This window comes from Lycium ferocissimum, chromosome 4, assembly GCF_029784015.1.
Source record: "Lycium ferocissimum isolate CSIRO_LF1 chromosome 4, AGI_CSIRO_Lferr_CH_V1, whole genome shotgun sequence".
NCBI lineage: Eukaryota > Viridiplantae > Streptophyta > Magnoliopsida > Solanales > Solanaceae > Lycium > Lycium ferocissimum.
Window position 1 is genome coordinate 27,680,476 of NC_081345.1, and position 17,888 is coordinate 27,698,363.

Consider the following 17,888-nt stretch of genomic DNA (forward strand, 5'->3'; position numbering starts at 1 on the left):
TTGAAAAAGCGCAGATCTAGAAAAAATACTGAGAGAATGAAGCCGTTATACCAAATCAAAATCTTCAGAAATTACCATTCTATATACAACTATATAAATCATATATAGGCGATGCGGATCCGGGAATTTAGAGTTTAGGTTCGAGATCACGTTTGTACCATTACGAAAGTTCCCTTTATGTGGCAAATACCTCCGTCTTGTCCACCCACTTGAATTCCTCTTCTTTTTTGTTCTTGTTTAATTTTTTTTTCTACTTGTTGTTTTCGGTCTCGTATATTTGAATATGAGACATTAGAATTCCTCTTTCTACTTCCTTTTTCAAATTATAATTTCCTCTTTGGTCTTAAGTACGGGCTAAAAGTAGTGTTAAGCGGTCTCGAAAGGATTGAAAACAACTCCAAACATCCAAAAATAATTAAATTACTCGAAAATTCAACTATCAAATCGGGAAATTTCAAGAATATGAAACTTTTCGTTAATCTCAAATTCGATTATCGCACTATGCGGATTCAGAACGAAGAAAAATTAGCGGACTGATTGTGGATCTGATGAGATTTGTTTCTCTTCAAATTTTGAAGTGAGATTCAAATTGTATTAAAGTTGTATGATAATTATATGTTGAGTTTGTATGAAAGTTATTTTTTAAGTTTTATATTTTGTTGTAATTGTATTAGTATTGTATGAAAGTTATATACAATATTGTTGTAATTGTATTAAATTTCAGTCGAATTTTGAAGCGAGATTCAAAATTTGCATTAAATTTGTATGAAAGTTGTGTACAATATTTTTGTAGTCATATTAAATTTCCAAAAACCTAACATGAACTTTTTACAAATTTTATAGAGTTATATACATATTCCTCTTGTTTCTCTACGCTTTTCATACACGAAAAATATGAGAATTTAAGCCTTGAGCGAGATATACATATTTCATATAGTTTTCATACACAAAAGTTGAGCGAAATTTTTAAGCCTTGAACGAGATATACATATTTAAATACAGTTTTTTTCATACAAAATTTTGAGAGAAAATTTTAAGTTTTAAGCGAGATATATACATTTCATACACAAATTTTCGTATATGTTTTGTAAGAAATCTATTGGTATATTTTGTAAGCGAAAAGTATAAATACATTTTGTAAATATACTCTATTCTTATGTATATATAGGTTATTCTCCCATAGATATGCCTTTTTTTTTTTTTTGGTTAAAAATATAAGATTTCTTTCTCTTTCATTTCCTTATTATGTTCAATTATTCAGGCAAGGCAGTACTATAGATTCAGATTCTTGATACTCTTAAGGGTGTGGTTGGTATGAAGAAAAATGTTTTCAATGGTAAATATTTTCGTAGAAAATGCTTTTTTATTAGGTCAAATGACTAACTGATAGGATTGAAAATGAAAAGTGATCCCTGAATAGGTAATGTTTTCTCATTTATTATGAAAGATTATTTCAAAATCTCAGAGTTCGTTGAAGGACGTGGTACGAAATGTGTAAAATGTGCGGGTAAAACGTCGGTGAGACGTGCATATAATGAGTGGTAAGAATACTAACCCCCTGTTTGGATGATGGCTTCCCGTGATTCATTAATGTATGGTTTTCTATGAAATCATGTTTTTTTTCATTGTTCTTAAAATTATGCTGTATGGTGTTGTAAACTCATGGTTAATTCGTGGTTATATGGATTTTTTTAAACCGGATTTGGTGGTTTTTTGGTTCGTGTTCGTTTTCTCCATTATCCACCTCCACCATCCACTCCACCCCACCCACCCTTACCCTTGCCACTAACCCCCAACCCACCCCACTCCCCGCCCATACCACGCACCCCCACGCCTAAACCCGCCCGGCCCACCTCCCAACCCCCACCCCCAACAACTCACCCCCACCCTCTCCCACACCACCTACCCTTCACCCCCCCCACTACCCCTCACCACCACCCAACCCCAACCTCACCCCGACCTCCACCCACTATCCCCACTCTCATCCCACAACCGCGTCCTGACCCACCCCTCCTCCACCCCACCCACTGTACTTATTTTTTAAAGTTCTATTTTATTCTTTACGAGTTTTATTAATACATATATAAATTAATTTCTAATTAAGAGTTAAAGGTATTTTAGTAAACAAATTATTATCTGATTGTCATGCGATCAAATCAACTAATACAAATATTGTAACGACAAATGATCTGATCTATCCAACATTTGTGTTAATTAATATGAGACAATACAATACTGTTATAATTATATATCTTGTGCATTAATGAAACAAATCCAAACAGAGGGTAATTTGCTAGTTAAGCGTCTTCGAAATTTCTATAGTCCTTTACAATCTTTCCAGCCGTCCTATTTCAAGGGAACAAAATTTACTACTACAACAGTTGTTAATTAATTTTTCTTAAAAAATAAGTTAATGTCATGAAATTGTATGTAATAAAGAAAGTATAAATATTTGTAGACCATTTTCACAACCCTTTACTTATCTATTTACAGTCGTAGCCCTAACAAATATCCGATAAATCCAAACAAATTCAAGGCTATAACAGTCATTTCACTCATAGCTGTTTGTACGTCACAAATTCTTATCCATAATTCCCCAATTAGCCCTCTCTGCGCCGCTGTGAGAAAGATATTACATTTTCCAACTTTAGGGTTTTCCAATTGCCCTTAAAATTCATCAAATTTACGCTCTTATACTCTTCATCTTGTTCTTCATCTATTAGGTAGTAATTTTTGTATAATTTACATATTTATCTATTATAGCTCAGCTGTTAATTAATCCATTTTTGGGTCCTAATTAGATCTCTACAGCAACTAAATAGCTAAAGCAGCATATCTCAGGTAAATATAAAACCCCCCTTTTTTTTATTTTTATTTTTGTATTACTGTGTTTGGAATGGAAAGGGTTCAATGGAGCAGAATGTATATTTAAAGATTCATATTTTGTGTTATGTGATATTGTTTTTGAGCTTGACCTATGTGAGGACCAATCTGGAATGTAAAAACTTGAGCTACATTTTTTTTTTTTTTTTAAAGAAATGTGTTGTTTTGTACATATGACTAGTGTCAGTGGGTACGCAGTATTTTTTGCAAGCTGTGTCGATATTTAAAGAAGAGAATAGATGAACAAATATGAGGGGATAATGAATAAATTTTTCGACTTTTGTGTTTCAAGTTTAGCTTGAACAATCCAGTTAAAATTTGGTTTAAAGTAAGTGAATGTCTAAAATCTATTTGGAAATGAACTAGCTTGATTGGTTTGATTTTTCCTTAGTAGGAAACGTGTTGGGTGGGGATTCGAGTCTCACTTAGGACCTGCTGTATCTTTTTTGGCGATAGTCATTACAAAAAGAATTTAAAATTCGCATAAATTCGCTGCGAAGGACGTTCGACCTCTGGTTGAATGCTACATCGGCGAGGCGCTTAAACAGCAAGCCATGAAGCTTTTCTTGCCAAAGAGTGTCATTTATAATGTATCTATAAGTATTTTGCTTTTTTAGATTTTATACATATAAAAAATATTGGTGAAATTTCCGATGAAGCGATGTCGGATGACACCCCTTGCGATAGGGTGCATGCCCCCCTGACTAGTGTATGTGCAAGCATAAGAATTTGAATTAATGTTTTGAGTGTTTTCTTTTCTAGTTATAATGGTGAGTTTGGCATGATACCTATTTAATCTTTTTTCCTGTGTCATTTGCTAGGTATTCAATTTGGAGTGATATGTGGATCCTCAGTTACCCATTTGGAAAACTTGGCAAAGCAGACGGAGTAATTGTTTGGGTTTAGCAACAAGGTCGAAGCTTTTTAGATGCGTCTAGAGTTATGGGGGATCAAGTATTGGAATCAGTACATGATATATTAGGATCGGGACCCGATTCGAATGGTCAGCACGTTACGGAAGTACCCGGTTCAAATGGGGTGTTGATTGACCAGCCTTTAGCAATTGGGCAAGAGTTCCCGGATGTTGATACTTGTAGAAGGACTTTGAAAGAGATAGCAATAGCATTGCATTTTGAAATTCGAATAGTAAAATCAGATAGGAGTAGATTCATAGCTAAGTGCTCCAAAGAGGGTTGTCCGTGGCGTGTTCATGTGGCAAAATGCCCAGGTGTTCCTACATTTACGATAAGGACCCTTCATGGTGAGCATACCTGTGAGGGGGTTCAGAACCTTCACCATCAGCAAGCATCAGTGGGTTGGGTTGCAAGATCAGTTGAATCACGGGTGAGGGATAACCCTCAGTATAAACCAAAGGAGATTTTGCAAGATATTCGAAGTCAGCATGGAGTTGCTGTGTCTTATATGCAAGCATGGCGAGGAAAGGAGCGTAGCATGGCTGCTTTACATGGAACCTTTGAAGAAGGTTATCAGCTTCTTCCTGCATATTGTGAACAGATAAGGAAAACTAATCCAGGGAGCGTTGCATCAGTTGCCACGGGACAGGAGAATTGTTTCCAACGATTGTTTGTCTCATATCGTGCAGCAATTTATGGATTTTTAAATGCTTGTCGGCCACTTTTGGAACTTGATAGAGTTCATTTAAAAGGAAAGTACCTGGGTATGTTATTTTGTGCGGCAGCTGTAGATGCCAATGATACTTTGTTTCCTTTGGCAATTGCTGTTGTTGATGTGGAAAGTGATGAGAATTGGATGTGGTTTATGTCGGAGCTCCGGAAACTTCTGGGTGTAAATACAGACAGTATGCCAAGACTTACTATACTTTCTGAGAGATCAGCTGGTATGGTTGAGGCAGTCGAGACTCACTTTCCAAATGCATTTCATGGTTATTGCCTACGTTATATCAGTGAGAATTTTCGAGATACATTTAAGAACTCGAAACTAGTGAACATTTTCTGGAATGCTGTGTATGCACTAACCACGGCTGAATTTGAGAGCAAAGTTTCTGAGATGGTAGAAATTTCACAAGATGTGCTACAATGGTTTCATCATTTCAGTCCGCGGCATTGGGCTGTTGCATATTTTGAAGGATTACGATATGGTCATTTTTCATTGGGGATCACAGAAGTGTTGTATAACTGGGCACTAGAGTGTCATGAACTTCCTGTTGTGCAGATGATGGAGCATATCCGCCAGCAAATAACATCATGGTCTCACGATCGCCGAGACATGGGCATGAGGTGGACATCGATACTCGTGCCGTCTGCTGAAAAGAGGATTGCAGAAGCAGTTGCTGATGCTCGATGCTATAAGGTTCTACGAGCAAATGAAATTGAATTTGAGATCGTATCAACTGAGAGGACGAATATTGTGGACATACGAAGTCGTGTGTGCTCATGTCGCCGTTGGCAACTATATGGTGTACCCTGTGCACATGCTGCTGCTGCACTTATCTCTTGTGGGCAGAATGCTCAGTTATTTGCTGAACCTTGTTTCACGGTCCACAGTTATCGTGAAACCTACTCACAGATGATAAATCCAATTCCTGATAGGAGCATGTGGAGAGAAACTGGTGAAGGTACAGAAGGTGGCAGAGCAAACGTTGATATTATGATTCGGCCACCGAAAACCCGACGTCCTCCTGGCAGGCCCAAAAAGAAGGTTCTTCGCATAGAGAGTTTAAAGCGTCCAAAGAGAGTCGTTCAATGTGGTCGCTGCCATATGTTGGGACATTCTCAGAAAAAATGTTCTTTGCCTAGTTAATCCTTAGTTAGTTGTCACTTTTCTTTGTTCATCAGAAATTTTCTTAGAAGAGTCTTAAAGCTGTATGTATTTATTAACGGCTTAGTCATGAGATTGTTACTTGGTCTTTGCTTATCAGTTCACTAGTTGTCCTTGAATATACTATGTAAGGAACATGTTGTGTACCTTGTATTTTATAACTATATAGCTAATAGAGTTTTCGTCGAATTGTATCAAAGAAAGCCTTTTTCATGTGGTTCCTCTTCCATATATGTGATTGTTTATCTAAGCTTGGGTTTAGAAGACAGAGTCCAGTGGTCCCCCAGAGCTGAGTTTCTTAAAGGCTTCTTCATTGTTCAGATGGTGTGGTTCAATGTTTCTGTACAATAAAATACTTGCCCATCTTATATGACCAGGAGATTTTTAGAGGGACTGCCCTTCATTGGAGTTGAATTTTGTTATCTGTTTATATGGTTAGCCTTTCTACGAGATCACTTTTTGGTATAAGAGGCAAGAAACAGTAACATCTATATCGATTGGTCCCATTGATAAAAAAAAAATCTTACTACACTATCTTCATTTGGATTGAAGGGATAAAAAGGAGATGGATGGATTGATAACCTTGTGAATAAGGAAGGGTATCATTTCCTTTCTTTCGTTTCTTTGTTATATGAAAGACCAGATGTCTCCAGATTCCAGAATTGATTCACTTTTGTGCTGGTAGAAGGTATCAAGTACCTGTGGAATAATTGAGATGTGTGCAAGGTGGTCCAGACACTGACCGTCAGAAAAAAAAAAAAAAACAAGTAATCATGTTTTGTATTAGGTTTTGTTTAGGGGGGAAATCTTGTCTAAGAAAATTTGCCCATTTAAGAGAACTAGTGCATGTTTCTACGACGGTACACTTGTTTAGTTATTCTGTACAATTGTTGCTTTATTATATAGCAGTACTAAACAGTTTGGTTTTACAGCTTCCTTAAAATCGTCTTCAGAGTCTTGGACGAAAAAGGATTTAATTGAACTGCTGGTCTGCAACAATGAAGATTAGCTTAACTTACCAACAAAAAAGTTGATACTACTCCCATCTAGAGACAAGACGAATTCTAGGGTCACGAATGCGCCACAGTTAACAGAACAAGGAGAATATTGGTGGAAATCGACATATAGAACAGGCAATTTTTTAGGACCAAAATTTATGTATGATTAATCTGTAAGGGTTTGGGATCTTTACAAATCACTCTACCTAGTCTATATCCTAATAACACAAGCTCTGTTGAGAAACAACACTAGAAGACCTAAGTACACAATAATAATGAAATTTAAAACCTAGTACCCTGTATTTTTGCAGTTGTCAAGAGGCTCTTGCATTTCTCCCATTTCTTTTACTGATGGCTTCACATAACCTGCAAGGCAAAGTATCTAGACTAGCTGCGCGTGTCTTTCTATAGTTTCCCAGCACACCACATCTTCTCCATGCATGGTACTCTGCATAAGCTACCGGATTATTAGCAATGGCCTTAACGTACGAGGCCAAATCCTCCAAAGAGCTAAACTTGCTTCCATCAATTATCGAATGTGGCGGTACAAAGTCCCAGACATTCGGGGCACCAAAATAGATGGGGACGGCACCAGAGTCCAGTGCATAAAACAACTTCTCCGTTACATAGCTCTCTGTCCGGGTGTTCTCAATCGCAAGGACAAACTTGTAATGTGACATTGCGCAATGCAAATGATCCCACCATTTGGGTGCTTCATTAGAATCCTTGATGCACTCAGGATAGAGGGAGAGTGCCTTGTCTAGACCTCCAACGTTGTTCAGGCACTTGCCAAGTGAATGGGAGGGTAGCAAGCTGAGTATACGTTTAGCAAGCTGGTTTCTTTTAGGAAGACAACGTGATGAAGACCAATAAACAAGAGTATCCTACAAATTAACAAATAGCAAGAGATTATAATAAGCACTGAAAAGAATGTACGTTCAGTGATTGAATATTCTACAGGCAGACTGAAGGAACAGAGTGACCTTCCACTTACATTGTTCTTATGAGGAGAAAGCTGATAATTTCGATTATTATGGAAAAGTGCACCTGCATAGGTTGACTGGACATCGTCTTCTGCATGATAGCTAATAAATAGATCCTCATACCCTGATTTCTTTCTACCAGCTTCAAGATCCATGTATACACGTAATGGATCACCTCGACGTCTCTGATAAGGAAAATAACAATTGTGAGGAGACTGGACAGAAGAAAATGATGCATATGGCGTGTGCAACAAGCAATTTGATGTAATTCAGATTTACAAGGGAATCTCAGCACAGAAGATAGGTAATTCTCCCCTCCCTTCGATGGAGAGGTTTCAAACAAGAGGGCTAGGGAATAGTCTAGTTATAATGCTGAAATAACAACTCTTAAGATCTATTTTGCTTAATTCCATACAATCAGCAATACGTTTTCCAACAGAGACTATTTCTTTAGCATACTCAGCATTTCATTTTTATGAAAGAAACTTAGTGAGAGAATATTATAATAATGGTCAGAAGAAAGCAGGATTCCTCAGGCAATTCTCACATGATGAACCTCCTCACAAGGAAGGGAATACTTTATACCAGACCAGAAAATAAAGAAGGGAAAATTTACTGATTGACCAAGGTGCTTAAAAACCATAACAAACAAAAGATTTTACTTTTAGGACGGATAATTCATTTTAGTCAATTATTTCATGAATCAGATTTTAGTGATGAAACGCTAGATAAGTATAAACTAATTTTGATTGCCACATATCCTCTATTGATAGCACAGAAATCACTAATGTGGCTATCATACAGAATATAATTATTAAAGAAAAAAAAAAAAACTGAATTGCAAAAACTGAACCAACTACGGGAAGTTAAACCTTAGGCACTATGCCTTAGGTCCAGCAGAGAGTATTTCTGTAGATTACAAAGTGGAAAAGTCACCGGACCACCAAAAAATGGCCCTAAGCCTATAATTAAAAAGCTCCACATGGAACACCTTGCAATTATCCACCTGTACTTCAAAATCGAGGAGAACAAATAGCTATCTTCGATGTCCTAAATCCTAATAAGCTGTCAATAACTATCGTCGCAGTTAATGTTCTAAGACCCTTTTACGATACGTAGCGATACCACTGAAAATAAAGCAGGAATGCAGGACGGCAAAAAGTTAGTCATATGGTAAACTTGAATTTTGCATAGGTCTAAAAGGAGCAATGCATATGTTCAGTTCACATCAATGTATGAATAGACTTACTAATAGATAAGTTGAAACAAGTCATAGCAAAAATGTTTAACAGAACATAGCAAGTACACAGACAACTTTTTGGGTTTTCCATCACAATTGAGTGAAAGACCTTGACCACCTTATACAAAAATAAGATTTAAACTAAGATAGAATCATGAACTATTTGTAAACAATCATTGGGTCTGGTGTACTTTTTACCAAAATTGTTTCACTTTATCCATAGTAGAGAGCAGCATAATCCTCCTACCATTATAAGTAAAGGATACAATATTATTATTTTCAATTCTTTCCATACACCAAGAACTATATCTGGGGAAGAATAGTGAAGACTACCATTTGGTTGGTCAACATCACTGCTTTGAGGCTCTATTCGTAGCTGAAGACCTATTGGCTTTTCAAAACAAAAAGATGTTTAATGAAAAGAATGTGCAAAGAGTTGCAGAGGAAAATAGGAGAGGAAGTTGAGGCTTCAAGATTGTATTCCTGGAGCTATGACAGGTCAAAAATTAATTTAGATGGAGAGCCACAGAACATAAAGACTGACAAGAAGATAAACATGCATAAGGACGAGCAGCAGCAAGAAATAGATGATTCAAAGCGCTAAGTACATTTACCATGTATCAATTTCACATAACTAAAAATGGTTAGGTAATTGCAGAGCATCTAATAGCACTTAAGTTGTTAATCGCCTCCCACATTCTAAGGTAAAAAAGAACTTAAAATGTATTTAAGTTAGAAGTTTATAAAACAGTTTAACAGTCGGCTCTGAGAGTTCGGACCAAAATATGTGAATGCCTGATTGCTTGAATTCGTCATACCCTAATTTTATAAGAAAGGGAAACAAGGTCTAAATCATATCACCATTCCATCATGTGACATGTAAGATGACATCTCAAAGGTAACTACCGAGTCTCTCTGTGACGCATAAGAAATCATATGCGTAAGGCTCAATCCTTGGTCGCTTTTACTACTGCAAACATATTGGTCTTAGAATATTAGACATTCAGACAACTCTATTTGGAGAAATCGTTTCATTCGCTCTAAAGCTGCAGTCTATCTTCAACGCTGAAAGGAAAATCTTTCGACCCTGCCTCAACTCCAAATAGTTGGGATCGGGTGTCTGAGTCCTCTGTTTCCATTTGCTCTATTCAAGCCCATGCCACTTCAGTACTAAATAATTTATTATTAAGGGAAATGAGGGTTCTATAACACTAGAGTTTCTCTAAATGTCACATTTATTTTACACCGTTGTACAAATCTCTAACCACAATAAAAACCAGTGTTATAAAAAGCGAACAACGCAAAAAAGCTCTAAGGTCAGCTGGGGCTTTAAGCGCAAAGTGCAAATAAGGCGTGGGCTTTAATGAAAAAAGGCGCAATGGTGAAAAAACACAAATATATATGTGTGTGTGTATATATATATATATATATAGTCCAAGACTACTAATAATAAGCATGAACAACAAATATATGGACAAAGAAATAGTAAAAGCATTACGATAAAGTGAAATATCAATTATCTAGTGTCATCTCTTCAAGAGAGGCTCATTGTCAAGGAAAAGTATGTCTTAGAGCCTTGTTGATGACACTAAAGCGCAAATAAAGTGAGGCGAAGCGCTCAACATGTTTTGAGCCTCGCTTCAGGGCTTAAGCGAGCTTTAAGCGCGCCTCTGACAACACTGATAAAAACTCTTAACACCGAAACCCAATAGTGTAACAACTAAGCCTCATTTAGCTAGTTGATCATTTGTCCACTCTGTCTAATCCACATTGATTCCTTAAGATTTTAAAATCAGGAACTACCTCAAAGAAGAAATATAGGTTTATCCAGGTGCATTATCATTATCAAAATTCATTTCCAAGCAAATGACTTCCCATTCATGCTAAGATAAAAAAGCTAAAACTGGTTAAGAAGAATACCTCAATAGGAGGAGTAGAAGTCTCAAACAACAAAGCATCAGGTTTATCAGCAAGAACTGAAGATTTAGTCCACAAACAACTAAGCCCACATCTACAAGAGTACAAATTATCCAAATTATCAGGAATCCAAGTCCACCCTTTAACTAGTACACTCACATGATCCATCTTTAACTCATCACACTTCAATTCACCTTCATCAACATTTTGCAAAGACCCATAAGAAGAATTTAACAACAACCCATTTCCTAATAACCCTTTGTGTTTTTTCTTGAATTGAGCACAACCTATTTGAGAATCCCATTTCTTGAAAGCAACCAATAAGTTGCTAAAAGGATCAGGGTTGGAAGTTGAAATTGTGGTCAAGATTTGATTTTTAGCTGATGGGATTGAAGAAGTGTAACGTGGGAAATCAAGAAATCCAGAGAAAAATAGGATGATAAGTGCAAAACTAAACATGATTGTGATTGCAAATGTGTTGATAGATTTCAATTGCATTTTTCAGTTCAAGAATTTACAAAAGAAATCAGCTTTTTTGTCTCTCTCTCCTTTTGTCATTCAAGGAGAGAGAGGTGGGGTGGGGTGGGGTGGGTGGGTGGGTTGAGGGGGGGGGGGTAGGAAAATCAATTGATTTTGAGAAACGATATTGGTGTTCTTGATAGAACAGTTTCCATCTACCGGTCGGTGGTTAGATTGGTAAAGGGTGTCTGATTATTAGTATGAAGGAAGAATATTAAGCATTCTGTTTGATCATCTATTTTCTATACGTATGCTTTGGGCTTGACCAATGTCATTGACTGGGATGTCACTTGAAAAGAATACAACCTGACAAGGAGAAGGCAAATCACGGTAAGAAAAAAATATTAAATTTACATCTATTGTGCGATAAATTTGTATAAAGTATTACTGAACTATAAGCTTTGGTGGCTAGAACTTCATTAGTATTCGAATTCATGATAATCAAATGTAAGTCAAAGTTTTCAAATCAATGGATGTAAAGTGTCTCGCGTACACGGTATAAATAATGAGTATGAACTTGGTATATAGATTCAGACCTCTCTATATGACGGCCATGGAGTGGCGGAACGGGATTTTCATCCAGGGTTCAAAAATTAAAAGGTAAATATCTGAAAGAAAAGTCGGGGGGGGTTCAACATCTATATATACGTAATAAAATAATTTTAAGCTTTTGAAAATACTGTTGTAATTTTTCGCAAAGGGGTTCGGATGAACCCCACGGACATGGGCGGCTCGCCCACACTCGCATATAACATCACCTACCTTAACGGTAATTTTTTGGAACCAATTTTTTATGTTATATTTTATTTTTTGATAACAACATTTCACCTATAACAGCAACAACCAACTTTATAACACTACATTCTTTATAAAATTACCTTCCATATAACAGCTATCTTCTTGTTTTGTTAATATAATAATTAATGATCTTTAAAAAAATAGAATATCTATGATTACCGACAATAAGTGTAGAGATTTTGACAAAATATCTGATTATTTAATACGCTATTACAACAAAAAATATTATATGAATATATATATTTTCATCATTAAATGATTTTTCTTCGTTATACAAAGTGTGATTAAGCTTAGGATTTGACAATTAAAAATGAAAAATTAGATTTTATGCATCTTTTTTGCCTATAACAGCGAAATATTATTTAAATTTCTTATAGATATATAACAACCATTCTCTATAACAACTGAAAAATTTCGAACCCACCGATCTTTCTTATAGAGAGGGTTGACTATATATTGTTTTATACACACATTTGTATGTACATATGTATGTAGAAGTAGAGTCTTAGACAGAGTACTCACATAGGTAGTCACAAAACTTCTTCTCTTCAGATCATATGTGTGGTTCAAATTTTGACATCTTAACTATTGAGTTTTATTCCATAATAAGCAAATTTGCCTAATTCTTTATTAGTGCTAGGATGGCCAACATTAGTAATGCTCGTAGCATTTGGCAAAAAATCGATCGTAAAAATATTGGAAGTTTGTCAAAGGATGGCTTTTGCTTTGCAAAAAGTTGTGACGTTTTTAAAAATCGAGACTTTCAACTTCGAGATAAAAGAAAAGTTCTCTTTGGACGAAATTTGTTCGGTGCTCCACTTTAGGCAAAGCCAATTTACGTATTCCTTTATGCAGACGACGTTATTTTGCCCGTCGAGATATATAAGCTTTGGTTAAGTGTCCATTTTCAACACATTCCAAGTGCCATCTAGATCCATCTGTATTAGTGTTATAAAACTGTGTCAAGTTATGTATCTCAGATGATCTCATAGAATTTTAAATCAATCATATACCAAATGGGCACCAATCTCGTTACTCAAAACTACTAGGTAACATAATGACCAATATACACGACATGCTCCTGGGTTTGCAGCCGAAACACAAGGCCAGAAATTCTAGCACTTGTTCTTATACATAATATAATAATCCAAACATCAACACGTCTAATCCAAAATCTTTACTCATTGGCATAGCAGTAAAATAAAAAATGTATCCATTTTCGGACAGAGATAAAGAGCCCAGACAACTCATCTGATACATTTTCAGATAGACTTCTTGATGCCTTAGCTTCATTCAAGATATACATGCTAACAACTCTTACTGACTCAGTCATACTCCAGTTCATCTGGAGTCACCGGCCGTTTAAGAGGGATGATAGACTTCCTTTCTACATCTCGCGATAATGCCTTCCTCATATCTGGAACAGCAAAGAGGAAACAAGGGTCATAACAGTGACTTCATAGAGGAAATAGAAACTATGTCACAGTTAAATGCAGCAACTCACCCAAACCATCTTCCTCCCCCGAGTAATAGCGTAAAACTCGCCTATATATTACATAGTCAAGCTGGAAAAGAAGAAACAGTTAATTGGATTGGTAAGAAGAATAAATATTCACCCAGATATAACTCAGCAAAGTTGATCTCAGGAGAGGTTACTACCTTCTCATACATCTTTATGGCTGGTGTATTTGATGCTCTCACAAACAGGTCCACAAAGTAAGCCTTATCACTATAACAACAAAGCTCATTTTAGTGCCAAGCTTAGCAAATCACAAATTAAAAAGCTGAATTCAGCTAGTAGCCACAAAACATTGGCTAAGTTCACAAAAACTTTATCGCCTGACACTAACTTTTATACCATCACAGAAAGCGAGTGATGAATCAATAAGCCAGTTATAGTTGAAGTATAGAGATCAAAACTAAAAAACTCTACTACGAGATGCGAAAAATTACAGCAAGTTACTAACCTCACTATAGTCTCGTCACATTAAGTTTCATGCCACCACGCAAAGGTCAAAAGTTTTGTTAAGAGGAAATTGATCTAATTGTATAACTTCACGGTCAACTTTTATGCCATCACACAATGTGACTACAAACATGACTATGCCCAGAATAATAAGACTAAGGAAATAGGATACCACTTTCAGTATCCACCAAATTGGAAAAGATAAGAGGTCCAGTATCCACAATGTCAAGCTCAGAATAAAAGCACCTAGAATAAATAAATAAACAAGGAGGGGGAGGGGGTTTCAGCCCGGTGCACTAAGCTCCGGCCATGCAAGGGGGTGGGGGGTCCAGGGGAAGAACCTAGAAGGTTAAAATTATTATTTTATTCCCCAAAAAGGGCAAAGGACATGTATTCGTTAATCAGTTAAACATCTATGAGCAGCATTCACCGTGTAGAACTTTCTCTGAAGCTACAATGACATATAAGGAGGTAAACGCAGAAGGTAGAAAAGTTTGTAACATGTTTTTAGGACATCTAATGAGACAACCACAAGCTAGATTAAAACAAACAAGAGGAAAAACAGTAAACAAACTACGCATGCCAAGTTAAAATTAAATACAACTCCCTCTGGAAGTCTCAATGTCAAAGAGAATTGTGAAACGATAAAATGATAAATTTGGAAAGATGAATTCAAAAAATGCAACGAGGATTCAAAGTTACCAGTTTAAAAAAAAAATATGTAACGAGGATTCACGAAATGCTGTGAACTAACACTTCTAGATGTATGGACACTCCATATAATCTGAAGCATGAATGTTATTCTCAATTTACTTTTGTCTCCAGGATAGGCATTAATGGCTCAGTAACGGAATTTAGCAGAACAGTCTTTCCAAAGTACAGTTGCTTACATCTTATCACTGACATCTTCCAGAAGGTTCATCAATTTCTTGGCTAATTGCTGCCTCCGATATTCAGGAGCCACAGTTACTGCAGTGACGTGACCATGCCAAGATTCACCTTGCCCTTCAACTTTTCCCATAACTGTAGACATAAGCTAGACACTAGTTAAAAATAAAAATGAAAAGACGGTTCTTAGGAAACGAAACACTGATAACAAACTCTCTTGCTTGGTTATCCAAGAAAAAGCTCACCCACACTCTTTTCCTAATTTAGTAGAGCCAGAATACACCAACCAGTAGCCAGACTAAGATAAAATTACATAATTGACATTATAAAAGATACCAGAAAAAACTAGTAATGAAACCTCTTCACCAGAGGAAGTATAAGAAAATGATTACTTGCATCTGTCTTAAACCTAGGATCTGTTACTGGAAATTTTGCAAGGAAAAACAAAGTAGCGTTATGCATCTAGTGGGCCAGAATTACTGAAATCCACCTAAAGCATCACAAGTAATCTGCTTTCTGTTCCCAATCACTTTTAAGACCATCAAAGATCCTTGCTACAACAAAGAATCCATGCACTATTGTTTGATCTAAATTCAATAAAACGAAGTGATTCATTGCCAACTAAGCTGACAAGGAAAAGCAAGAAAGTCACATTTAATGTATACCCTGCATCAAAGAGTGCTGCTGAGGCCAAAGTCCAAATTGTCGTGTCTCAAAACCAATCAGAAGCTACAATCCAGAGAGAATCTACCATAATGGAGTAGACTACATAGTGGAACTTGTGATCATGAACTAGTGGGGGTAATTTGTTTGGTGTACAACTCAGCAACAACCTGGGTAATTGCCAAGGCTAGATGACAGTGTGAGCAAGGAGGAGAGAAAAGAGGCCAGCCAAGCACCCAATGCTCAGATCAGTAATCATTAACTACTACTTCTAGGATGGTATAACATCGTCCAATGAACAGCTTTCGGTCTAACCATAGTTACTTTCCCTAGCTGAATGTCACCATCTTGGAAAGGAAAATCGTAAGATGATATTATAAACAGTCAAGTAAATTAATCAGTCAGGCACAAGGCACCTGAGAACTCAAGGATAAGGGACTATAGCGTATGGTAGACACCATAATCTCCTCTAATCTAAGTGAGTAGCTTTCGGAACCCCAAGACACAAAAAAAAAAAAAAAAAAAAAAAAAAAGAAGCTACCAAATTTAAATTTCACCAGAGCTTGATAGAACCATAGTGAGTTAAGCAGGCACTTAAATCATAGAGTGACTCCCCTCAGACAGTTGAGGAATTTGATTGTCAAATCATGATAAAAGTGGTAGAAAACAATTTGCTCTTGAAAAATCAGGTAAGATAAATGGAGAGCTTTAGGTATATTACTTTCAATTCTTGCAACTCTTTCCTTGATCTTCAAAGCTTGTCTGTATTCCTAGAAGACTCTAGTATCTTAATCTTACTACTTAATTAGCTCCTACCAACCACTAAGGCCTTATTTCAAGCTTTTATTTGATATTTCTAATTTATCCAATCTGTATATATTAAATAATCATCAGTTGCCAACTTAAAATCATCCCAAAAAAGCTACGAATAACTTAAAATCATCCCAAAAAAGCTACGAATTTTAAAATCTACGCTGGAAAAACTCACTGTATCCCATGACGTGGCCGCCAGGAGCTTCTGCAACATGGAAATAGTCCGGCCATCTTGCCATGTAAGTCATATAAAATGACATGTTGAACTGCATCACATGTTAAAACTCATTTCAAACTCTAAAAAAAGCACTATTTAAATCATGTTAAAATTCACAAATTTTACAAATCACAGTAAACCCCATAAAGGTAGAGATAAGGTCTGCGTACATCCTACCCTCCCCAAACCCCACTTGTGGGATCACACTGGTTATGTTGTTGTTGCACTACAAATCACGGTAAAACTCTTCTCAAAATATTTTACTCCCTCCAACCCAATTTAAGTGTCTTAGCTTGACCACCGGATACGGAGTTTAAGAAATATACAGATTTATATAAATTAAAGATGTTTGTAATGTACTAAAATGACCTTTGAATTTTGTTGTTTTAAACTTGACATATACGATGTTTGAATTATCAACTTATTAAATATATAAAGAGACACTCTTTTGGCACAGACCAAAAAGAAAACGTAAGCATGCTAAGCTTCGTTCAAATTCTAAAACTGACATCAAATCATGTTAAAATTCGTTCAAAATTCTAAAAGACAGCACAAATCATGTGAAATTCGTTTCAAATTTCTAAAAGGCGCATAAAAATCATCTTAAACTAAGTTTCTAATTCAGAAAGCACTAGAAATTATGGAATTTTGGTTAAGAATAAAAACAAACCCTAAATTTTAGAGGAAAGAGAGAGAGGGTAAATGGGTTTTACAGTTTCAGTAAGATGATCAAGATTAACAGAGGCGAAACGGAGAAGGTCATTGCAGCTGAATCTACGAATCGTAGTCATCCCCCTTTCTCTCTCTTCCTTTGCTTTCTCTCTCTACGCAGTAATATGTGAGGGCAGATAATGGACCCCCGATACCCTTTTGCACTCACATGACGGCCCAAAACAGCATAACCCGGCCCAGAAACCAAAAGTCCACATTTAACTAGAAATGGTCAAGTCTGGAAATAGTGGGTTCAAGTCTGCTGACGGGTATTAACCAAAAAAAAAAAAATTATTGACGAAATTTATTTCACAGAACTATTATACTTCATGAAATGCTTAATGGCTTTTCTCATACATTTAATTTTTGTGATTAAAGTATCATATATTGCTATCTAGTGAAAAAATAGCTAGAGTGCACCTTAATATTGGACCGGATTATTTATAACACACTCAACATTTACGGGGGGTCCTATTACCCCCCGGACAATTAT

General features: G+C 36.2%; 3 protein-coding genes across 3 annotated transcripts; 1 reads left to right on the forward strand and 2 right to left on the reverse strand.

Moving 5' to 3' along the window:
• The first annotated feature begins 2,569 nt into the window (after positions 1 to 2,569).
• Positions 2,570 to 5,895, forward strand: LOC132052073 (uncharacterized). The gene is made up of 2 exons (XM_059443430.1): positions 2,570 to 2,841; positions 3,705 to 5,895. The coding sequence occupies exon 2, from the start codon at positions 3,826 to 3,828 to the stop codon at positions 5,662 to 5,664; it is 1,839 nt and encodes a 612-aa protein (XP_059299413.1). The 5' UTR covers positions 2,570 to 2,841; positions 3,705 to 3,825; the 3' UTR covers positions 5,665 to 5,895.
• An 893-nt stretch (positions 5,896 to 6,788) lies between these two features.
• On the reverse strand, positions 6,789 to 11,392 carry LOC132052074 (alpha-(1,4)-fucosyltransferase). Its single transcript, XM_059443431.1, has 3 exons — positions 10,824 to 11,392; positions 7,675 to 7,848; positions 6,789 to 7,564 (listed from the first exon to the last, which is right to left on the reverse strand). Exons 1-3 carry the CDS (start codon positions 11,316 to 11,318, stop codon positions 6,995 to 6,997), a joined length of 1,239 nt encoding a protein of 412 aa, XP_059299414.1. The 5' UTR covers positions 11,319 to 11,392; the 3' UTR covers positions 6,789 to 6,994.
• Positions 11,393 to 13,379: 1,987 nt separating this feature from the next.
• LOC132054527 (N-terminal acetyltransferase B complex catalytic subunit NAA20) lies at positions 13,380 to 17,556 on the reverse strand. The gene is made up of 6 exons (XM_059446516.1): positions 17,398 to 17,556; positions 16,643 to 16,733; positions 14,994 to 15,126; positions 13,797 to 13,866; positions 13,642 to 13,702; positions 13,380 to 13,554 (listed from the first exon to the last, which is right to left on the reverse strand). The coding sequence occupies exons 1-6, from the start codon at positions 17,473 to 17,475 to the stop codon at positions 13,463 to 13,465; spliced, it is 525 nt and encodes a 174-aa protein (XP_059302499.1). The 5' UTR covers positions 17,476 to 17,556; the 3' UTR covers positions 13,380 to 13,462.
• Positions 17,557 to 17,888: the final 332 nt, after the last annotated feature.